The sequence below is a fragment of the Aplidium turbinatum genome, chromosome 8, assembly GCF_918807975.1.
Source record: "Aplidium turbinatum chromosome 8, kaAplTurb1.1, whole genome shotgun sequence".
NCBI classification, from domain to species: Eukaryota; Metazoa; Chordata; class Ascidiacea; order Aplousobranchia; family Polyclinidae; genus Aplidium; species Aplidium turbinatum.
This window is the reverse complement of record NC_137479.1, coordinates 6,461,811-6,487,010: the sequence shown is the minus strand read 5'-3', so window position 1 is coordinate 6,487,010 and position 25,200 is coordinate 6,461,811. Positions and strand designations below refer to the sequence as shown.

Genomic DNA, 25,200 nt, shown 5'->3' with positions numbered 1-25,200 from the left:
CTCCGAGTCGGGAAAGCGTTTCAATGGCCACTCAGAACTTGTGTGCTGAAGTTGAAGGACATTGCATTGCCAGTATTCGTGTTGGCGATAGGCATTATCGTCTTAAACTGTTTGTTTTTCCAAACCTGTGTGCAGATATTATACTGGGACAGGATTGGCAAGCCAAACACGAAAGTGTAACGATCAAGTACGGCGGAGAAGAACCACCTGTAAAAATCTGTAACTTGACCACCTTGGATGCTCCACCACCGCCGTTGTTTCTGCATTTGTCCCCGGAATGTAAGCCTACTGCCACCAAGTCGCGTAGGTACAGTCGCGAAGATCACGATTTCATCAAGAAAGAAACTGAAAGATTACTTTCAGAAGGGATTATAGAACCAAGCAACTCACCCTGGAGAGCACAAGTGGTTGTCACAAGAAATGAACGTCAGAAAAAAAGGTTAGTCATTGACTATTCGCAAACGATAAACAAGTACACTAACCTAGATGCATATCCATTACCAAGGATAGATGATACTGTGAACAAAATTGCGCAGTATCGTGTGTTCAGTACCGTGGACTTGAAAAGCGCGTATCATCAAGTCGCTATTCGAGACGAAGATAAAAAATACACTGCTTTCGAAGCCAATGGTCGGCTTTACCAATTCCGTAGAATACCCTTCGGTGTTACGAATGGCGTAGCTGCGTTCCAAAGAATTATGGACAATTTTATTACTGGCGAACATTTATGTGATACTTTTGCGTATTTAGATAACGTAACCATTTGTGGTAAAGATCAAGCACATCACGATCAAAACCTTCATCGCTTTCTGGAAGCAGCTAAAAGTAAAAATCTGGTTTACAACGAAAACAAGTGCATATTTTCCACGACAACTTTAAGCATTCTCGGAAATGTAGTTTGTAATGGTCAAATAAAGCCAGATCCCGATAGACTTAAACCTTTACAAGATCTTCCCCCTCCCTCCAACATGAAAAGTCAAAAGCGTGTTATGGGATTATTTGCTTATTATTCACTGTGGATACGCAATTTTTCTGACAAAATCAGACCTCTTAATCAAAACAAATCGTTTCCTCTTAATTCAGAAGCATTATCAGCTTTCCAGCAGCTCAAGCGTGAAATCGAAAATTCAGTAGTTGCTTCTATCGACGAAGCACTACCCTTTCAAATTGAAACCGATGCTTCAGAGTTTGCTTTAGCCGCAACGCTTAATCAAAATGGCCGCCCAGTGGCATTTTTTTCCAGAACTTTGCAAGGGTCCGAACTGAAACATTCAGCAGTTGAAAAAGAGGCAGCCGCCATTATTGAATCCGTTCGGAAGTGGAAACACTATCTCACAGGCAAACGATTTACTTTAATTACTGACCAGAAGTCAGTTGCCTACATGTTTGACACAAAGCACAAAGGTAAAATTAAGAACGATAAAATCATGAGATGGCGCATTGAACTTTGTACTTATGATTTCGATATCATCTATAGATGTGGGAAAGAAAACGTTCCAGCTGACACACTTTCTCGTATTAAATGCATGACACTGAGTAAAAATACCTTGAAAAGTTTACATGATTCTCTTTGCCATCCAGGTGAGACGCGCATGGCCCACTTTGTGAAAATTAGAAATTTACCTTTCTCACTCGATCAAATTCGCGATGTTATCCGATCCTGTAAAACTTGTTGCGAGTGTAAGCCCCGTTTTTATCGACCCAACGCAATGCATTTGATAAAGGCTACTCAACCTTTTGAAAGACTGAGTATGGATTTCAAGGGACCCTTACCGTCTACTAATAAAAATCGATTTATACTAGTAATATGTGATGAGTACTCCAGATTTCCATTTGCTTTCCCTTGCAAAGACACAAGCACTAAAAGCATCATTATTCATCTTCAAAAACTTTTTTCCGTGTTTGGAATGCCAGCTTATGTGCATTCGGACCGAGGATCAGCGTTTATGAGCGAAGAACTGAAACGTTTCTTTCGTGAAAAAGGTATCGCTACAAGCCGAACCACAAGTTATAACCCCACTGGAAACGGTCAAGTCGAACGTATGAATGGGACCATATAGAGAGCGATCACTTTAGCCCTTAAAACACATGGACTGCCGAATAATTGTTGGCAAGACGTGTTAGATGATGTACTTCATTCTATCCGCACGCTGTTATGCACAGCAACAAATCAAACGCCACATGAACGTCTTTTTGCATATCAACGCAGGTCAACAACTGGAACTTCCATCCCTTCATGGTTGACGACGCCAGGCCCCGTTCTACTGAAACGTCACGTTCGAGCATCAAAATATGATCCACTGGCAGAGGAAGTAGAACTCATTGAAGCAAACCCCCAGTACACTCATATACGATTCCAGAACGGCAGAGAGGACACAGTTGCTCTTAAAAACCTGGCCCCAACTTATGGTGAAGAAGCAGAGATAGCAGAACCAGAGTCACAAGAGAATACGAATGCTGATGTTTCCAACTGCTTTAATGATCACTCAAGTAATAACGAAATCCACCAAGAAGTTTCTGAGAACAAGGAAAATTCATCAAGCGGGCCTACTGTTTCAAGTCCCTCAGATACCGCTACACAAGTTGAAAACGACTCACAAGGAAAGACGGAGCTTCGGCGCTCGCAAAGAACAAAAAGACCTCCTGACCGATTCAACCCATCTAATTACCTGTAATTTCAGACTATCGTGATATTTTGGCAAAACATTTTAAGGAGGGAAGAATGTGGCCTACTCGATTTCGGACGTTTCTGTCCTGAAGCGCTTTGCGCTGACGCTGATTAATTTGTACGCTTACTTTGTTTGCCACAGTTGAGTTCTGTCTTGTGTACTGAGCTGCAGTTGTTTTGTTTAGTTTAACCTTTAGTAGAAGTGTTGTTTGTTGAGTTTTGTGAGTTAACCTTATTGTGTTTTAGGTTTATGCAACTTCTTAGTTAATTAAAACCAACTTTGTTTGTGTGACTAAATGTATGGTATTACAAATAGTTTTCATTGTTTTAATATGTAAAAATGATATTCCTCTTGATTTTCTATTTTGAACGGCATGTGTCATCCTAATTTTAACAGCACATCAATAAAAGTTTGTAGACAACCTTTATATTCATAACATTGTCGATGAAGGAGGCCCAAAAATAAATTTGTACCGGGCCCGAGAAATCCGGTCAACGGCCCTGGTGAGGGGGGGTCCTTCTTATAAAACGCATTATGCTGACGCCAGCTAGGTTGCCTTTTCTATATAACGTGGTTTACATCCTTTACCATAGTTGTTTTGGTTTTCTTTCAACAAATGGCAAGAATTCATTTGACTTACTAAAGCTGAACTCGAGAGTTTTGTAGTATCAACGAGTTGATGCGATACCGATGAGCCAAATAACAAAGTTCAGTTGGTATGAAACAAAAAACTCTACCCTGCAAAGTGTAACCTTCCATATATCGACCTTGAGTTCTAAGCGTATGAACAATTGAGGCCAGCTTTGAGGGCGAAACAGTTGTCCATCGCTGTCAATTCTTGCTACACTCGACTGTCGAGAAATATTCATTGATGTAATTCTTGATGATAAGGTAGCCCGACCGGGCCGCAAAAATTTTTTCCCACGAGCTTTGTCTCATTGATTCTAGTCACTCTAAAAGTAAGATTTTCCGAAAGTGTTTTGAGAGATTGGTTGATTCAGATTGCGAAACAACTATTTACCAATGAAATTCTGCAATGATAATAAAATACAAGCTTTCCTTAACCCTAATTTTTTTGAAAAGCATTTTGCACCGCAAAAATTAATTTAAAAAAAAAAAAGTTTGACTTCGACGGGCGTCGAACTCTCGTTCTCACGAACACTAGGCAGAGGATGAAACCACTGAACCAACCGTGCCAACGAAAAACTGTTGCATTTACACGGTTTTAATATGGCTACACTTACCGAAATATGCAAATCAGACAGAAATCTCGTGGGAAAAAAAAATTCGCAACCGGGCCTGCGTCAAGGGCTTGAAGCTTTCACAGTATGCAATGCTTCCAATACAGGATTAGGCTAAACTTCCAAAGAGACCAGCCCTTGCTCTCCAGCTGGAGCCCACCAAAGTAGTGCGCTGCTACAGAACAGGTTTTGTAGCCTACATTGGTAGCTTCAGGGGCTCGGAGAGGCGAAAGTCAAGCAACTTTTCCCCTAACATAACATTGTAAAGGAAAAGCGAGTAGTTTTTCATTTTGTCACTGTTGGGAGGGGGGGGGGCATTTTTACAACTAAAATAAAAGTTTACCAACTTAAAAATAAGCATATAGCTTACAAACTTTTGCATGAAATTAGGTAGCCTAGTTACGGTACAAGTATTTTTCAATCATTGTATCAAGACCAAATCATTCTCGTATTAAGATGAGGAAGTGTTGATGCTGAAGATTCCTGGCTGAAGATTAGACGTTAAAAAAAGTAGGCAAGTTCAGCTTAAGACATATGATGCAATGCATGATAAAAAATTGTTACTTGTATTGGGGGGGTGGTTAGCCTACTTCGCTAAAACATTTTTTTTTTTGAGGGCCGACTTTTCGGATTTTGTCTGTAGCCTATGACCAAAGTTTGACTTTGCAAATGAATTTTAAATTGGAAAACATTCTGTGCGATATTTCATTCATATTAAGCTAATGTAAATTTATGCTTTTAGCAGCGTGATCCTTGCTTACTTCACAAATGTAGGCTACAGTAAGCCCAGATACAAACGACCTGTTTTAGACTGATCTTGCGAGTTTGCTGTGAACTGGTAGTAGCAGTTTGCATTGGCATTAGCTTTCGAAACACAAACTGCTTCAACGATTTGTCATAGCACATGACCGGGGAACAGCTGGTTTGGTTGGTTTTGGGTTTTGAATTTTTATCCTCGGACTGACAAAGCCTTGATAGGTTATTCATGGTAAGTTATTTTCGCATACTTGTAGAGGCTTTTGACACAGGGCCGGTTGAAATTTCTAATTGTTGAAGTCTTGTTGCTGGGAAATTATTCCATCCATTAAGTGCCGCTGAATGGAGAGCAGTCGTACAATGCGTTGCTCAAACTCACACCCCCAGAGTCGAACCAGCGCCGCTTGATCTTGAAACTTTTTTGTTAACGAAGTCACCGAAGGCTACCAGCTGTATTCCAAAAGCTACTGCAAACCGCTATTACCACAGCGAACTCGCAGTATCAGGTCGTTTGTATCTACACTTGTGAATCGAAAAATTATATTTTCTAAAAGCAACAGTGCCTCAAACGACGATTTTGCAAACGAACCTTGTAACTAGGAAGCGTTTCTACAGAAGCGGAAGTCGATGTTCCTTTATGCTTTTTTTCTTTACTTTGATTAGGTTACTTTGTTGATTGACAAAGCGATTTATTTGTTAAACAACACTGCTAACAAAATCATTTTTATTGTTTGGAGTTTATCGTTGCAACAAGTGGTTGGTCGGTAGTCTGATGATTAAAATATTTTCTTTTTCTGGTTTGCATGTTTGGCTTTCATTGGGCATGTTTCAAATTTTTACAGGATGGTAAAGATGTCATTTTTTGCACAACACTAAAATATGGATTATTTCAGTTTATCCAATGATGCTCCAGAGCTTGTGCAATGGAATTATTTTTAAATTAGTATGATATTAGATTAATTATTGCATAGGCTATTGTAGTAAGCTATAGGTACGGTACGATAGGCTATCTTGGTAGGTCTTGTGCAGTGATTCCCATCCTTTTTTTGTTTGCGTACCACTCAGAAGTTTTGTACCTTATTCACATACGGTACTGCTTATATTTAGAAAGCTCAACGATGCAAATATGTACTAGGCTATAAAAGGCAAGAAAGTATAACCAAGCACAGGAGTGAAAGACAAATAAGAATGACAAATCACACAAAAGAGCATAATGACCTGGATGTAGGCTACTTGTTTTTTTCCACCAGTTGGTCAATGCAAGGAATAGTTTCACTACTATTGCATCTAAAATAATGTTGGGGGTGCTACAAGATAATTTCCTATTTTCCAATTTGATGTCGAAGTCGAAGACCCCTATTGGATTATAAACACTTTAACTCCCCTGAAGCAAAGTAATTACAGTTGAGTTCAAGACCACTTGCAGTTTTTGCTCCACTCGCATTTTGACTCTTACTAAAGCATTTGTTTTTGCTTACTTATGCTTTATATATTGTCCATTAGTTTTTAAATAACAAACACTGCTAGCATTTCACCTGGAAGACTTTTGTGTATCAATAGTGGTCAGCATAATACAGCTTGGGAATAATTGGCTTAGTGTGTCATCACTTCATTCAAAAACACCTTCATTTGACGCAAAATCAAAACAAACATTTTAAAAATGAAACAGTTAAAAATTTTGAATTGATTCAAAAGCATTTTAGGTATTTTTAAACTGGTTATCAGTAAAGGCCTCCCTGGAAAAAACACTCTGAAAATCCACCCTGGAAAATATCTCCTGGAAGAAATTTACCCTAGTAAATATATAATCCTGGAAAAATCTCCTCTGACTAGACCTATGTATTTTTCATCGTTTGATCAGGGTGGATTCTTTGAGGGATATTAGTTGAGATGATTTTTCCATGGACTTATTTTCCAGAGTTTAATGTTTTTCAAAGGAGAGAATTTCTAGACGTAGATTTTTTTCGAGTTTTTGTCTGGGTAGATGTTTACCACACTCTTTCAAAATAAATCACATAAACATTTCAAAGGAAATGAATTGTTTGAGCTGACAGTTTATATGAAGAGGGCATACAAGTGTTTTAACTTATTGCTCTAACAAAGCACATGTCAGATGTCTTCAAAGAGTTTAAGTATGCATAAGTTGGCGATTTTACCTGCTTCTGTCTGCACATGCCTATATGTAGGCTACTACTGGCAATTGTTACCATAACTAACAAAATCATTAGCCTTTAAACCTACAACAACATTCATTCTGGCATGATCACAATAAAGAAAGAGCGGGAGCATCAGTTAGGCATATATTCTTTCATTTTGTGATAATACTGTAGTAGTAATTGTAGTGTAAGTAGCTGTGTTAGTCTCAAAAGAATCACAAAACCTCAGTAACTGCTCACATAGCAGTCCTTGCGTCGCCCAACAGCAGGTACACGAGCAGTGCTGGATTATTACCATTGCACGGCATCTTAATGCATAGCTGTGCATTATGCTTTTACTTTACACTACAGTTGTAATAGTAGTTGTTATAGTAATAATTTAGTAATACTAGTAGTTAGTAATAGTAGTAGTTGTGATTGTAGTAGTAGGTTGATTGATTGATTGAATTGAGGAGCTGTGGTTTAGAGTCTTACTTTTTATTTACTCTGCTTGTTTGTTTATGTGTACTGCTATTGAAACAAAATAACTTGACTTGCTAGCTACAGACATCTACTTTTCTACCCAAACATCTATTTACACATATTTTAAACCTTTTGACATTTTGCTACCTTAACTTTGGTAAAAATTTAAAATGTAAAAATAGCAGAAATTAATGGGAAAGGGATTTTCCAAAGCCTCTTTGTCTGAACTGTTCCAATTTCTCTTACTGGATTCATGTATTTTATATTTGATTATTCACAGTTTATTCATTTTATATTTCCCTAATTCTGAACATTTTGATGATTGCTTTTTAATTCCATGTTTAAATTTTTTTGTTAAATTCAAATAAGTTTTTATATATTTGCTGCTTTTTATAAACTCATAAAATTTAATACAAATTTGTTAATTTAACATTCAAGGTATGTTTGTCCTGCAAGTTATTGGCAGGCTGCATTAATAATAACAATGTATGCATTTTTTTCATGGAAATTATGTCATGTTTTAGCTCTTACTTTTACCATATTTTTGTTGAATTAAATTTTCACAGACTGAGTATGATATTAAACACACATAGATTGAGACAAATCTCACTTTTAATTTATTCACCCTCAGCAGAACCTTTATCGCACATATAGGCTTCATCAGTCATCTTAGCCCCAATTCACCCCTACCACATGAAAATCTGTTCAGATTCATTGGCCATCTTCGGAAATAAAGAACAAACATTAGTTTTGCCAAATTTTATGCATACAAAAGTGCTTTGTATCAACTTATATATTGTATTACCAGCTTTGTAAGGTAAAGGTAAGTCCGATACTTGAATCCAAGCATCGGGGAATGAGAACAGTGATGTACGCGCAGTCGCGCATACAAAATATATTGACCCCGTCAGCGTAAACGCAAACGTTCGAAAAACCATATGCTGTATGCGTCAACTTAACTTGTAAAACAAGTCGGCGGCGTCAGCGCATACACTAGCGTTACAAACTAATTTTGTTTGCTAGGTGCCAAACATTCACACGGTATAAACCACTCGAAACAAACAAGTTTTGATTTGAATTTTCACAAAGAAACACAAGCATCTGAAAGTGTTCATCTGACATTTTGCTGTGTTTTGGTTCCAATATGTCTTTGCCCATTGAAAACATTCTTTCAACTGCAGCGCTGGAAGGTATTGGCATGTTGTAGCCAAAAAAATACATTGAAAAGTATGCGTTGACGCTATGCGCTAAAAAAATGCAAAAACTTTACAGCGTAGCCTCAAGTGCAAACTATCCCAAGAAATGTGGCCGCAAGCGTTAGCGTAAACAAAAAGTCTACACCGCAATTTGTGGCGTATACGTACATCTCTGGATGAGAAGATAGGGTTCTTATTATATTATACTAAGCCTTCGGCACTAACGAGAGTAAGGTGGCCAGTTCCTTTCTCTTGGCCGCTTTTACTTCAGCAACTACACCCACCCAATTTATTACACCCTGGGTAGAGGTGAGCGATGTGTGTCAACAGCCAGCATAAGCCGGGAGTCGAACCAGGAAGGCATAATTGGAAAGCGAGCACCTTATCTGCTGCGCCGTCCCACCAACTTGTATATATTCCTGCCTTTTTTTCTGCAGAAAATGATATTGTGTTTTTTATTGAGAATATTAATGTCAGTTGCAGCATGAGGCGATGATAAACCATTGAGAAAGTTTGACTTGAAAACATTGAAATATTAGAACTTTGGTTTTGTGCCTCATTTGTTAAACTGTTCCAGGTAGTTTGTAAATCATGGGTAGGCCGAGAATAGTTAAGAAATTTGCAAGAAAAGTTGATGCAAATCAAGGAAAACTTGGTGGTGATGGCACAGATTATGATGCAACGTATATCAAGCACAAGTAAGTAGGCTATGCTATGTCAGTGCTACAGGTTGGCTGCAGACAGGTGGCAAGACAGCTGACCGCAGCCGACATGTCGCAGAGACATCTCACTGCTGGATTTTTGCAGATACTTTTGTTTACCAGTGTTTAAGTTCTAACACAGTTTTTTCACTAGGCACTTGCCGAAACTCAAACGTTATCCAACATGTAGCTTACTTGGAAACAAGATACAGTTTGAAGCAAAATATTTCAAAAGGCAAACAAACATGCGTTTAGGTGATACATATTGCCATATATATTTTTAAACACTTCTAAAATGTGTTGTCATTTGTTTGTATAAAAATTCTTTTATAAGAAAGTAGCATTGTTTGAAATTCTAAGTCATTTGAGGTACCTATTTTTGTGGAAATGACTTGTAGCCTACAGTTAAACCTATGGAGGAATTCTCACTTTTTACATCGAATTGATGTTACATTCCCGATCATATTCATGCATTTTTCCAGTTTGAAAGTAAAAGGAATACAATGAAATTATTTTATACAATCTTTTCTATTGGCAAAACTCGATATTGTGATAATAATGATGCTTCTACTGTTTTACAGTAGATTCAGAGCGTCAAACAATATTCTAAAAATTTAACTTTTCAACGAAAACTCAGAAATTGTTTGGACGTTAAAGTTTGCATTCTTTCATAGCAATCCATTTCATAAAATTTTGGGAAAGAAATGTTTCTTCATTCATAACATCATTTCAAAACCGTACAATATTAAAAATAAATACAACCAATTGATGTGCAGTTCCACATCGATAGTTCAGATGGTTTGCGCCTGACTTCGTGAACAAAGAAGCTTTAAGGTCAAGCGAAACCCTCTACAAGTATGCGAAATTTCAGGAATAACCTATTAAGACTTTTGTCAGTTCGAGGATAAAGATTCAAAACCAACCAACCAAGATTTCTAAAATCATCAACTAATTTTGATTGTCAATAGCGAAGTCTTCCTCTCCACACTTCACGGTCTGTTGGGTTGGCAGAGTGCATGTTTACCTCAGGGCAAAAAGGTCACTCTTAACAAGTTTTTTTTTTTTTTTAAGTTTTAGTTTACTTTGACCCCGCTGTAGGCTACTGAAGTTCTGACGCATGTGACCCGAGAGATCCAGCAAGTGCTGTGCTTAACGTGCCCAACTACTAAAATAGATCAACAGATGTCCATGGTTCGAATCAAACAAGCCAGGGGCATGTTGTGAAGAAAGTGTTAACCGGAATCGGATTAGTAAGACGAACGAAAAGTTTCGACGCTGCATGAAATATTTTCTCAATAATTGAACTAGAATTCTCGTTAAGTAATCTCGCGGTGAGATGTTTCTACGACTTGTCGGCTGCGGTCAGTTGTCTTGCGACAGGTCGGCCGCGACAGAATGTCGTGTTCCCTTGTCCGAAGCATGACAGTTCAATTTGAAAACAAACTAATTCTGTTACTGTGCACATGCATTAATGTTTTTCATTTGTAGAAACTTTGTGCCTGCTAAAAACTTGAAACCCCCGCGTTCACCACCACTTCCAAGGCAGCCCCCCATGTTGGCCGAAACCACCACTATGAATAGCTACATCACTAAAGATCTTAGAGCAAAACGGGATATGATTGTACCAGTAAGTTTTTAGATAAAAGCAAGAATATGAGTACAAAATACAGTAATTGTAGTCCTTTCAAACTTAAGCAATAGATTCAGTTTCGTTTTTAGTGGCATGATCGTTACTTACTTCACAGTTAACAGTTACGCATAGGTGGGCAAAGTTACTTTCAAAAGTAACTGAGTTACAGTTACTTGGCCAAAATAGTAACTGAGTTACCGTTACAGTTACCGATTTTAAAAAGTAACTAGTTACCGTTACTAGTTACAGTTACTAGTCACTTTCAGTTGTTCACAAGACTGAACATAAAATTCTGCACCTGGCCAGCTCTGCATGCAAGTCCAGGTTAACCGCAATATTTGATATATAGTGTTAAAGCCAACCATGCTAACATAACAGCACAAGTACAAAACCAACAAGGTTTTATTTAAAAAAAATACTCAGTGGCTTATATGTTTATTTCCTTCAAAAATGGGAAAAACCAACTGAAAAAGGTGATCTGGTACTATGACACTTCCTCAAATGGGCGATCTACCTAATACAGAAAGCAATATCACTAAGAAAATAAATCAATAGCTTTTTTCCTTGGTCTGAACCTTAAAACATTTGACCAGGCTAACACTCACAATAGTATTTCAATAAGATTTAATTTATGTTATGGAACCGGTTTTCTTCCATTAGGAATCGTCAGCATAACTGAGTCAAAATAAAAATTAGCCTACATCAATAGATGTCAGCACAACTGAGTCGAAATAAGAATTAGCCTACAATATCAATAGATGTCAGCACAACTGGACCAAAAACAAACGAAAAATTACAAATTAATTAAATAAATAAAAATGTTCATGACCTCCAATCCTCCATATTCATTTCTTTATTTCTGCCTTTTCTTCTCTTCATAGTTTTAGCAAAACGCAACTTTCGAATATTATAATTTCAATTTGACCTAGCGAGGTAGGTCAAATTTCCCGGACTACACTGGAAGGCTACTAGAGAGCAGCCAGTCTTTGGTTTCATCATTCATGACACGCAGACCTTCCACTCCGTTAGGTGGCTTGAAGATGTTAGGCTACAGTCATTGATGATGTCCGCCCCGATAGTTCAATTGGTTAGCGCGTCACTTCTGGAACGAAGAAGCTTCAAGATCAAGCGGCACTGGTTCGACTCTCAGGGCATACGCTTGAGCAACGCACGTTAAGGACTGCTCTCCATTTAGCGACATCTAATAGATGGAATAATTTTCCGGCAACAAGACTTCAACAATCAGAAACTTCACTCTGTCAATCTCGGTGACCGAGCCTGCGTCAGTGATTTAAAGCCTTTAGTCTACAAGTATGCGAAACTGCCAGGGTTAAGTTCTGCAAGAAGCTTTCCCAGTCCGAGGATAAAGATTTATTCAATCAATCAATCAATGATGTGGTCTGCGGTCTGTTCCTCGGCACCACATTCATATGAGGAGGAAGAGGCCATTTCCCATTGGTGCATGGTTGAACGGAAAAGCCCGACGCCCGTACGGAGACGGTTGAGGCGCACCCATGCCTGTCTTGGTAGTGTCAGGTCGATGGAGCGTGTGTCGGCGTCGGGGATGAACGAATAAAGTCTGGTGATGAACAAGTGCTGCAATGAAAACAATATTTTTACTGCAGCACTGGACGGAATGGGAGTGTTATGTTTTTAAAACAGTTTTTTCATTGGTCCAATTGTGAATCTGGATCCGCTTAACTTGTCCTCAGGGTCCGCTTCCAAACACTCCTGTAACAGATTCAACGCGCATTGCTTTCTTTTCTTGGTTTTTGTGTAAAGTGGTGCAAAAAGTCCTCCGTGGTTCTACCTACCACCATCCACTTCGGTGTCGCTGCTATACTCCCCTCTTCAGCAGAGCAGTTTGCTTCTTTAATTGCTGGAAGCATGTTCTGTTTTATTTTGGTCTTCAATTCAGCAGTGTCGCTTGATGATCAGGCATTAAACTCAAATAAGTCTATATTGTGGGTGGAATGCAGTCGCAAGCTGAAAGTCGCTGTCCTCGAACCAATGACCAAATCTGGTTTGTATTGCTTCCACAAGAACGTCCACCAACGGCAAGCAATCAGCAATGCTGTTGCTGGTTTTAATGTCAGACAATCTTTTTAGAGGCATTGCAAGCGTTACACTAAATGCAATAAATTTCAACTTCTTGAAGGTAACTAAGTAACTGACTATAAGCATCAACAAATTGCTTTTAATTGCTGCGTGTTTCTTGATGCTTATAGTCAGTTAGTTAGTTACCTTCAAGAAGTTGAAATTTACTGCATTTTTATAAATATTTTTAGTTTTCTGATGAGGGCTTAAGTTAAACCGAAAACGTTTGACTGTTAAACTCATTTGTAAATATGTAAAATATATTATTATAATGCTCAACCCTGTTGTATTGTTGTGTCTTGCCTGTCTTTGGTACATATTGATTAATCGCCAAGAACAATTAATTTAGCCAAATCAGTTATCAAAAATCGCCAAAAAGGAGCCAAATCATAAATATAAAGCTAAACGTCTTAAAAAATCGCCAGATTTTTGGACTTTAGCGATAAATTCGCCAATATGGCAACCCTTCTCCACCAGACTACAAAACAAAAGTAGAACCGCGCATGCGCAGTGCTGCGCCGATACATCTGCGAGAAAAATGCATTATTGCGCAAAACGCAGCAAACACGCACTAAGCAAGACACAAACACATGTAGAGAAATAAGCGGGAATTAAAAACTGAAATTTCAATACAAAAGTAACTTGTAACTGTAACTATTGAAAAAGTGCTAAAATAGGAACTAGTTACCGCGTTTCGTTACTTTTGGAAAATAGTAACGAAGTTACCGTTACAGTTACTCAAAAAGTAACTAGTTACAATAACTAGTTACTTTTGTAACTAGTTACTGCCCACCTCTGCAGTTAAGTATATCCCAAAGTGAGGTAACTGTTCTACAAACGTATTTTCTCAATGCAAACTGATGCTGCTGAATCAAGTCGCAATGATGTCATGAAATCAAAGAGCTAGTGAAATGAAAGTATTCAAGTCTTCGAAACATGGCTGCTTTTTAATAAAATATTTCTATATAAAACTGGATGAAATTGAACGTTGCAGGCTATTATTTCGCAATAAGTAAAGTCTTTAGTTTACTCTTAAAGTTTGCTCGTGACTTAGGCCGAAACTAGGCGTGCTTTGCTCATGAAATAACTTAGTAATCGCTTGTACGAAGTATTATCTTTTCATGTAAGAGGTAGGCTACATGTGTAACTAACTAAAAATTAGATTTTTCCTGTCTTAGAAAGATGTTAAGCCTCACAGAAGTAGGTTATTAATTTTTCAATGCAGTGTCTGCCTAATGAGTATTGCGGTATTATGTCGTAGCATAGGGTGGGGTATGTCAGATGGTTGTACATGTAGATTACTGTGACGGGAAGGCAAGGAGGTCAATCTTCGTACTCATCTTCAACCAGGTTATTAAGTGTCTTGTTGGTCTTGTCAAAGGCACACCGAGCGTCGTACAGGCGCTTTCGCCCACGGAATCGATTGGAATTGCAGAACGTAGATGGATCTTTGTTTACAAAATGATGTATATATATTATATAGCTTATCGGTTTGTATCACATCGAAAGCTCTCTTTTACTTTGGCAGGTTTCACCTACAGCATTTGTAGAAACACCATCAAGGTTACCACAGCATCTATGGAAAATTCTTAAGTATTAAGTTGTTGTAAAGATTGTAAATTTGTAATCAATTTTTTTTTAGGTGGAAAAGCATGTTGTTTCTGATGAGCCTTTGAGTAACATGACTGTCTACAGAAACGACTTCATCCCAAAGTCAGCTCTTCCAGCCATATCTGTGGTTAGTGTATTGTTGTATTTGGCATCAAGTCCTGAATAGCATAGACTAGTAGGCGTTTGACAATAGAGTCGGATTAACCGATATCTTAATTTGTTTAAACACAGTCTACAAAATGTTTTTAAAAGGTTTAAAACTACCACAAACAATTTTGATCCTTTTCTGAAAAGGTTTCTTTTGTAATGACAGCCATCCAGTCGAGTGATTTTATCAACTCAAATCGCAATTGGCTAAAGTTGCGTTTGATTTGTATTTCCAACAATTCACTGAGCTGTCTCTTTTGTGAATTTATTCGTTGAACTTTAGCATCTTAAACCATTTTTTTACATTATGAATTGTATTAAAAAATATGTGTTTATAACTTGACCATGTGCTATTTATCTGTGGCCTATACTGTATGATTTAACTGGTGCTATATTGACAATACAACAGCGTCTAAATTGTTTCGTATTAGATCAAATATTACTTTTTTAGTTTTTGCCAAATAGTAGCCAATTATTTTTAGTCTACCTACACTAAACACATGAAATTCAGTTACAACTCACTAAAAACCTTAACAGCCGGTTTCACCCTAATTAAAAGTGAAACAGGCTGTTAAGGTTTATACTGAGTAAACTGACTTTGACGTAATTTGCTTTGCTTGGCATTGAGCACTTTTGTAGTACTAATAGCATTTATTGTTTACATTAAACACATGTATTTTTAGAGACCTAAAACCAACTCAGAAGAGCAACCAAAAATTAAGTTTGACAACCGTACGACAAACAAGCACTTTTATAAAACCTGGGAGACTAAGCAGAAAAAGCGCTTTGGAGAATTTCCGGCGTTTACTGCGCCTTTGATATACCCGGACAAGAAAGATATCTCGAAAGATGAGGATTTGTTCAAATCCAGAACCCACACTGACTATCCATACAAAACTATTCCCAAGCCTGAAATGGTGAAAGTCACAGAGGGAAACATCAAAGTTGGGGAAGGTTGGCTGATAACAATGCACTGTTTCGATTTGTAGGCTTTAAAATTTTTTTCAATAGGCTAACTGGGTCTATCAAAGGGGAGATAATAATAATATAATAATCATGCTTTTATTTGCGCCCATTGCGATGACATACACAACACTGCGATCACAGATGCGATACAACAGACGACAGGAAGCAGCGAAGTGACATTATAGTCTTCGAGTCAGCTGCTCCCCTTATTTTGGCTTGCCTTTAAGTGTCTTTCGCCGAGACACAGCCGCGTGCTCTGCAGCGGTGTCGAACCCACTTCCTTTCGAACGTCGCGCAGACGTTCTCACCACTCGGTGATGAGAATGGACAACAAATGCTGTGTAGACTATAATCGTACAGAGAACTGGCCGAGTGGCCGTGCATTGTGTTTGATTAAATAACATTTTCTAAATCGTTTCAAAAATTTATATCATGGTCGCCTATTATAAATTCAAATAGACTAAGTGTAATATTTTTGTTGTTTGAATGTTTGACATACAACCATGCCCTCACGATTCTATACATGGCAGCACTACATGATGGAAATGGTATTCTCTTTTTCGCATTGACCAATCTGTGCAGGCCTCCGCAGGATGCTGTGAACTAACGGTCAAGATTAGTGCAGTCGTTAGTGCTGTTATGCTATAATGACCAATGTCTTATCAATTGAATCAAGCTATTTTATCTGACCTTTATAGTTAACGTTGGGGAAGAAATTTATGTAAAAAACTATCTGGTACCATAGGAGAGCGAAATATGAAGACCACTAATCAAGCAACCTACCAGATGTTTGAAGGTGAGAGGCAGCCAGCTGCCATTATGAGACCATCTAGAATTGCCAAGATGCTCGCTCTTAAGAAGATGGAATTAACAAGTAAATACCAATCGGACTTTCCAAAGAGGAAAGATTTCGTATCTCCTCCAAAGCCAACTACACCAGCTCCCGCTACTCTGGAGATTAAAATGAGCAATGAGTATGTATACCTTAAATATTTGCGAAAAGTGTGAATACTATAATATTAACGACGATCTTTTAGAGTATATGTTAATTCAAACAGAAAAAGAAAATGATTGTTAGTGGCTGTTAAGCCAGGACCTTTGAAATTCTTCCTTTGAAACCTTTGAAATTCTTTTGTTTTTTTGGCATATTTTTCTGGATTTGATAAAATGAACTCATAGTTTTTGTTGAAAATGATTGCCCATCCTCTCTCTGTGCTACTACAAAGTTACTCCTCTCTCAAACTTGTGACGTAGGTTATTTCAACACAAATTAACACAAACCAAACTGCACTTAGACTCTTCAGTTCTGTAATGAAACAAAGTGCATTTTTGACACCATTCATTTTATATAAAAAGCTTTCAATACGTGGGCAATGTATTTTTGGAGTCCCCAAGGAAAAACGTTTCGCTTTAAGTGATGTGGCAAATTGAGCGATTTCTGGCATCTACAGGAAATGCCACAAAAGATTTCAGCTCAAACTAGATAATGAAGTTGCAGATTCTACGGCTTATAATGAAGACAACTTTAACTTTGAATATGTGTTTTAGCCGCGTCTTCGAGACCGAGCAGAGGGACCAATACCACGGATGGGATGTGAAGGTTCATAAAAGACCTGGCCTCTCTAAGCTTGAAGACAACACTCAAATGTCGTCCGACTTAATGCAGACAAATACAACCATGACGGTGAAATGGACTTTATGTTTTGTTGAGACAATCGTTCTTTTTTTTTTGTGTTTAATAGAAAACTGTTTAGATTTAGGCAACTATTGAACATGCTCGTATGCCTGAGTTGCATCATTGTATTGATGAAACACTTCAAGTTGTTGAAGTTTGAAATTAAATTAAATAATTTCTCGCAAACCTGCAGCCTACTGGTGAGAATTAAAAAATAGTAAATCAAATAGACGGTGGTCTAGCCCCCTGAAGAAGTCAGTCGTGTCTGATTGACAAAACGTCGGAACAAAAGCATATTATCACATTATAAATCTTGTGATAGTTCAGCTTAGTTTGCACCAGAAGAACGCATATTATGTTTTTTGACTTTCCTACTTTCTTATTTTGCCATAAAGTGAAAGATCCCTTGCAGCAAAATATTCTCACGCTTTCAAATATACTACCAACCCATTTTAGCACGATTACACGCCGAAAGAACTCGCTGTGGTTCGAATAGGAAGGGAAGACAGACCAAGAACCAACAAAGCCACGACCCGTGGAAAGTTCCAAGACTCAACGACAAGCAAGTCCAACTTCAAAGACTGGGGAGTGGCCCCTCGGACTAGGTTTGGCGACTTTCATGAAGCATACAAGAAGCTCAACTTACCAGAGAAGGTATACTATTTTTGTATAATTTTGTTGCGTTATTTAACGTAACACTTACGCTAAACAAGAAAACCACACTAATTTTCTAAAGAAGTTTTTCCGTATATAATTGGATAGAACAACAAGGAAGGTGTCTTGACGCACGATCTCTCGTTTGAGGTGAAAGTAAGACTGCTGATCTTTTCAGTGAATGTTTGTACTGTTTATTACTGCGATAGGTACAAATGCAGTTGGATTCGTTGTGTTTTTGTTTAGAAAAATTGAGCTTAGAAAATCTTAAAAAACGAACTAGAAATTTTATGCATGTCTATTTGAAATTATGTCAATCAATTTCTTGATTGCAGCTAAAGCCGTCCCACAATCTCTCCTCTACGACTAAATCAACATACATCGAGAAGCACGGGAGACCGCGCACTTCAATGAAGCCTCCGCTCACAACGATTGATACGAGCCAGCTGCATGATTTCAATACTGTCGCTCGATCGTGCTACACGTAAGTTATTACCCATAACTCGCTTTGGCAAGGGATTAAAGGGATGCTTTTAGAATCAGGCCCAGGATCTTTCTAAGGTCCTGGGATGCAATGAGGACTGCCGTGTTTCTGTTCTCCGGTATTTGAGACAGACTCCAAATGTCTCTTTGAAAAAATCTTATTTTTAGAGGTATCTTGTTGGGCATTTGTTTAACATCAAATATTTTCCTTGTTCTCTTATAGCGGCCATGCTTTGAGTTCTTGCAATACAACATCCCTACACATTCTTACACATGTCTGGTTAAAGTATAACTTACAGTAGTGACTAAATTTTCACCCACTGGTTTCTTATAAACCTGTGGTAAAGATAGATAGATCTAGAATTTACAAAATATTGTTTTTTTTGTCTATTCTGTAATTGTACGTAGATTTTCGAAATAGAGGTTTTTTGTAGTCATGGTCTTTCAATGTGTTTCGTCACGTAACACACAATCAAGCTTGTTTGAGCTTCCATTATTACGCTACATAATGGTACGCTTGTATCGTCTAGTGACGTTATAGCAGTCACAATATAACTTTTGCTTAATAAATGGCTTATATCAATGGACCGTATGTCCGCCTTGATAGCTCAGTTGGTCGCGTGCCTGACTTTTTGCATGGAGAAACTGCAAATTTAAAAGGCGCTGGTTCGACCCTCGGCGTGTGCGCTTGAGCAACGCATTGCAAGAACTCCTTTACGTTTAGCTGAATTTAGTGAATAGAATAATTCTCAGACAAGAACACTTCAACAACAAGCGAAACCGGGCCCGCGTTAGTGGTTCAAAGCTTTTACGAGTAGCCTATGCAAATCTGCCAGAATTATGATTTCTCAGTTCGAAGATAAAGATTGCAACTGTCAATATAAAATATTAAGCTTATGAGCTAGTTTTATATTAATTTGTTGCATCAAGTGCAACATCAGTTTATATGTAAATGTTTTTTATCCCTACGCCTTTTTGCAGCTACCCACCTCCTTCTGCTTATGAAATAGAAGACTTCGAAATTAAATGTTGAAGAACAAATGGAAACTCTAATAGTTGTCCTTTACAACTTTATAAAAAATCACCATTTCACATTTTCGTCCGTCTTTCGTGATGCGATCTATCTAGACTGACAGGTAGAATCCTGGTTGGGTTTATTTACACGATTGTGATATGCCACCAACAAGTAGATCGTGTTTGTCAAAGTAATTGTTAGGTTACTTGTTGGTGGCTTGTCAAGGAAACTGTACAAAAACAATTGAAGAAGAAGTACGAACGATGTATGTAAGTGAAACTCACATATGTCTATTGTTATTGGATATTTTTTGTCCTTTTAACTTTATGTGTATTACAGTTGTATTAGTTGATCACTCTCAAAATGTGTCTATACTGTATTTGATATAAAAACTGTCAATTATTTATCACTTCAACTGTAATTGATTGTAATCTTTTCAATCCTGATATTACTCGATAGATTTCGTCATCGCTGTCACTTCGTTAAAGAAAACTTTCTTTTAAACTTCACGTTGAATCAATGCTTCTGAATAAATATTCTAGTTTTTTTTTTATTCATTTTGTGCTTAAAAATATTTGTACTGAACCACACTGTATGTTTTTTTAGAAATCAAGTTATTCTTTTACCTTTTCGTTACAAAACAACGAGATTTTTACCTAATGTGGCTGCCAATATGGGCTACTTCGCCACCACAAAATCACTGCGTAATATTTTCAATTTCATTCCACTGTGTAGATTGCTCACTGTATCCAGACAAAGTGTGCTTTTTTGTTTTTAAGCGAATATTGCGTGCAGGAAATATTGATCCCATGTGTTGTTTGTGATAAAGATTCCGCTTTTTTTACGAATAAATTGCTTAAAAACACACCTTCAAAACAATGAAAGTGTCCATAGTTTTAAAAAATCTTTTCGGAGAATTTCAATCTCTTGATCAATATCGTTTTGTTTTCAACGCTAGGTTTTTATTAATTTTTTATTCGATTTTAACAAGGTCCATTGAGGCTTAAATCGTGTTGAAAAGTGGCATAAGAAATAAAAAAAATACTTGATATGTTTTCATCGTCATCACAGTTGCAAGTATTGACTAGACTGCCACACAGAGAGTGACAGACATCAGGTGAAGTCTGTAGTAGCTTCATGTGCTTCGAATATATTGTCAACGTGTTTGTCCATGTTTAACACATTTGTTCGACTCTGTGATAAAATAATAGACCTACACATAGGGCTAGTATTTTAGCGTACAGGTATAGCATGTCAGCCTAACCTACTTTTTCTGATACGATCAGCACCACGCTATCTTTGCCTGACGTTTACTACAATTTTACAAGCAAGTTCCTATACTCCAAGAGTCATTTTGACTTTATCGAGCATCCGAGGTAAATGTATAAATAACTTTGTTTATACTTTACGTACGCGCTTGTCATTCACACACAATAACAATAAAAATGATTAGAAGTCCTGGTAGAGATAGCTCTTAAATCAAGCAGGTGAGAAGATATGCTCAGGTAATGCACCCAGAGGTGTCATTTTGACTTTTGATTGGGCATTCTTGTGCCAAGTTTCTACGGCATATGAAATAACAAAAAATGGATTAAGTTTGAAAATAAGTTTTGAAGCCAGAAACCCAGCCAGCAAGCCCATATGGGCCCCCACATGGGCTGATGTACGGGCCGCGAAAAATTTTTTCCCACGAGATTTCTGTCTCATTTACATATTTTGGTAAAAGTTTGTATTAAAACCGTGTGAATGCAACATTTTCTTGTTGGCACGGTTGGCTTCATACCCTGCCTAGTGATCGTGAGAACGAGGGTTCGACGCCCGTCGAAGCCAAACTTTTTTTTTCTTTACATTAATTTTTGCGGTGCACAAGAGCTTTTCAAAAAAAGTAGGGTTAGGGAAAGCTTATATTTTATTATCATTGCAGAATTTCATTAGCAAATAGTTATTTCGCAATCTGAATCAAACAATCTCTCAAAACACTTTCGGAAAATCTTACTTTTAGAGTGACTAAAATCAATAAGACAGAAATCTCGTGGGAAAAAAAATTCGCGTACGGGCCCCGTGTGAGCTGCCCATATGGGGCCCATACACATTGTGTCCGCGGGCATCACATTGCCCCCATATAAGCTGCCCATATTCATTTATGGGTTTCATGTGGGTTGCTCACACTCAACCCACAAATCTAATATGAGCTGCCCATAGCGGATAGCCATTGATTTCTCTCATGATTATGAAGAGTGCTATAATGTGTTTTTTTTTTTTATCAAGATGCACACTTTTTGTCTAACCATAGGTCGCTGTGTGGACTAAGCCAAATTCATTAACAATTAAATTCATTAAATTGAAATTGGATTTGTGCGGAAGTTTTGGTTTAAAATTTAAGTTAGTCCACCATTTAAAAAAAAAATATTTAAGACCACAGAAGGATTTCAACAGTTTATTTCTAGAACGTTTACATAGCCTATATACTATAATATGCCCTTCAGCAGGCTAAAATTTTGAAGATCTATCTGAGGTGTAGCCTAACCATCTTCACCACTAGCATTTTCATAGCACATTTAACTTCATAACTTATCTCGATTAACACTAAAACTTATCAATTTAATTGTTAACGAGTTAATTTGAGTGAACCGGGTTTACTTCAGAATATTACATCATATTTGTAGTTTTTTTGGGACACAAAAAACTTTTTACTTCCATAATCTACTGTTGAAGCTATGCATGCTCGTTAGGTGAATAAAGATGTTATTAGGCGAGAAAAGCAGGGATATCTAAAGAAGGGGATACGAAGGCTTTTAATACGTCTGACAAAAGAAAATGAAATTCCAATTTGTCAAATTAAAATGAACGGAACAACTATAAAACAAGTAAAAAGCTTTCGATATCTTGGAACAACAATAAACTGGGACGCCAAAGATGATAAAGAGTTCAATATACGTATTGTTCAAGCAAAAGCCTCTTTCCAGCAAATGAAAACAATATTATGCAACAAGAACATATCTTTCGCAACCAGATTCAGAGTATTGAAGTGCTACATTTATCCAATTTTTAAATATAATTCAGAAACCTGGACAATTACCAAATCAATTAATAAAAGAATAAATGGGTTTGAAATGTGGGCATTCCGAAAAATGCAGAGGATTTCCTGGACTGACAGAAAAAGCAACCAAACTGTTTTAAATCAAGTCAAACAAACAAACAATCTTCTAAAAAATATCAAAGAAAAACAACTTCAATTTTTAGGACACGTACTGCGAAAAGGAAAGTTAGAACATCTCTCTCTCACAGGCAAAATTGAAGGGAAGCGTGCCCAAGGCAGACAAAGATTAACATACTTAAACCAACAAACCGACAAAACTAACACCAACATACACCTAATACACAAAGCAAACAACAGAGAATCCTGGAAACTTTTCATACACGAGGCAGTCAATGCTTGGAATCAAGTGCGACAATAAAAGAAGAAGAAATAGGCTAATCTGTGTTTATCGTAAAATGACAATTGGCACCGATAGTAGTTTAATAAATCTTGTTATGATAACTTGCATTGCGCTATTAGAATCAGGCCTGGGTATTCATAGCATGCTCATGGTTGCTTGTTAATTCAACTACCCATTTACTTGCTTTACATCTAGCCTACTGCAAAGGCTTTGTTAAAAAAACAGCTTACTGGTAACTTTTCAACTGTCTTTGGAAACAAGTATTCTTTAAATATGCTCTGCGTAACATTTGCTAACTGTCTTCTGTAGATCACTGTACCAGCTGCACTACAAAACTTTCTACGATTTTAAAAAGAACCACATGTTTAAAGCACTACAAACTACCGCCCTGGTAGTGTCATGAAAAAAAGGCAATCGCTGCGAGCCTTCATATCCCCTTCTTTAGATATCCCTGGAGAAAAGCGAGCGAGAAAATTTTGCAAAAATGGAAAAAAAAGTACGTGTGCAATAGCCTACTATCGAAACATGAAAAATTACAAGTCGAAAAAAGCTGCACAAACTAAATATGAGTGGACCCCTCGGCGGAGGTGGGCCCCAACCGGGGGTTTGAAGATCAAAATATACGGCCTTGCATGATTTAAGTTATTGAGTCTCGATCTTTTGTAGCAAAATTTTGTTTTTTAAACAGCCATAAAACATTAAACAGACTTAAATGACTAGGCGCCTAAACAGCCGTAGCCACGGCTCTGGGGCTATGAGGAAGGTTGACATGGTCCGGGTGCGCTTAACACGGCTCTATAGGGCTATGCAATATAGAAGTTTTAAATATATGGAATAAACAACAGTATTTGATGAAGAATATAAGCACTTCGAGCATGATGGGTTCCAATTTTATTCCAACTGCTTTATTCCTTTCTGTTAGATGTTAGAAAACCTTGAGGATGCGTTGGATCGTCGATCCTTGGTGGGAAATTTGATGCAAACAACTTTGCACAAGGTCTGATCCGTTGCTTTAGCATTCTTTCTTCCGCTAAGGTTCTGGTATCAATAGTAATTGTAGTTTATCCTATACAGTTATGGTAAAATTGTGGATGTAAAGACAATGAAACAAAGAAACAACAATGAAACCCTTACCAGCTTTTCTCGACATAAAACTTTGTTCCTATACAGCAGGCTATGCTGTAAAGTTCTCATTGTCGCTTTCTGTGCCTAGGTAGCTGATGCAGCCATCGATGCACAAGTTGCAATAATTCTCTATGAACTTTTTTATTGGTATTGTAAATTTTAGCAAAAAATGCCATGTGATAACTCCACATGTAGCGTAGGTATTGCTTCGGAAGCTAATGCTTTTATTGTGATTTATTTGCTTCAGACCAATACGTCCACATTTACCACCAAACATGCAAAAAAAAACAAAAACAAACAATACAAGTAATAATCACAATAACCTATAGTTCATTGAAACCGGTAATTAAAACAACGCCACAAACAATGTTTGAACTGCCGTATCTATTATCCATCAGTGGCGTACCGTGACCACTTTGACAGGATGTTCAGTGACGGCAAAGCAACAGCGGGGGTCTGGGGGGCCTCCCCCAGAAAATTTTTAAAACTAACATTGAATTTGGTGCGTTCTGAGAGTATTTTCAGCACAAATTCTGAACATGAACAGAACTGACAAAAATAATGTTGTCGGAATGGAGAAGAATACAAAATAGATATTTATTTGACAGCGCCTATTGAATGAAAGACTTATAATAAGTTAATATCAAACATTAAGTTGCATTTCTAAAGTCACGTACTTCAGTTCAGTTTTTATTTCCGACCATCAAAACGAACAATATTACTTGCCATAACACAGCAGAAGTCTAAAAAAACGCGAAAGTAGGCTAACCACAACATACAGACAAACCAGGAGACACAGAAAGCGACTTTGAGTCAGCTGGCACCTGCTAGGCTACATAATTAAGGTGTTTCAGCAATAAGGTACAATACCAGTAAGATACAAACACTCTAATTACAAAACGATTAGATGTTCAGTTCAGTTGTTTTTATTTCTGACCATCATATCAAAAACAATACACGTCAACATAGCAAAGGTCGAGAAAAAGGTAGAAGCGACAAAACGCGAACTTAAAACGTGCTTGTGACCGAAGTATGTTATTGAGTTGAAAAAAAATTGGCACGGTCGCAACACCTTCAGAAAAATTTAAGATGTAAATAAAAAATAAAAAAATAAAATGTTACAAAAAAATGAAAAACATATATTTAGGCTATAGCTTTATCAGCCCACATAGCTTT

At 37.4% G+C, this 25,200-nt stretch overlaps 1 protein-coding gene across 1 annotated transcript; it reads left to right on the top strand.

Moving 5' to 3' along the window:
- Positions 1 to 9,056: 9,056 nt before the first annotated feature.
- Positions 9,057 to 20,508, top strand: LOC145775334 (uncharacterized). The gene is made up of 9 exons (XM_082586611.1): positions 9,057 to 9,178; positions 10,670 to 10,808; positions 14,551 to 14,646; positions 15,350 to 15,620; positions 16,378 to 16,606; positions 17,181 to 17,316; positions 17,764 to 17,961; positions 18,297 to 18,445; positions 19,426 to 20,508. Exons 1-9 carry the CDS (start codon positions 9,072 to 9,074, stop codon positions 19,475 to 19,477), a joined length of 1,377 nt encoding a protein of 458 aa, XP_082442737.1. The 5' UTR covers positions 9,057 to 9,071; the 3' UTR covers positions 19,478 to 20,508.
- Positions 20,509 to 25,200: the final 4,692 nt, after the last annotated feature.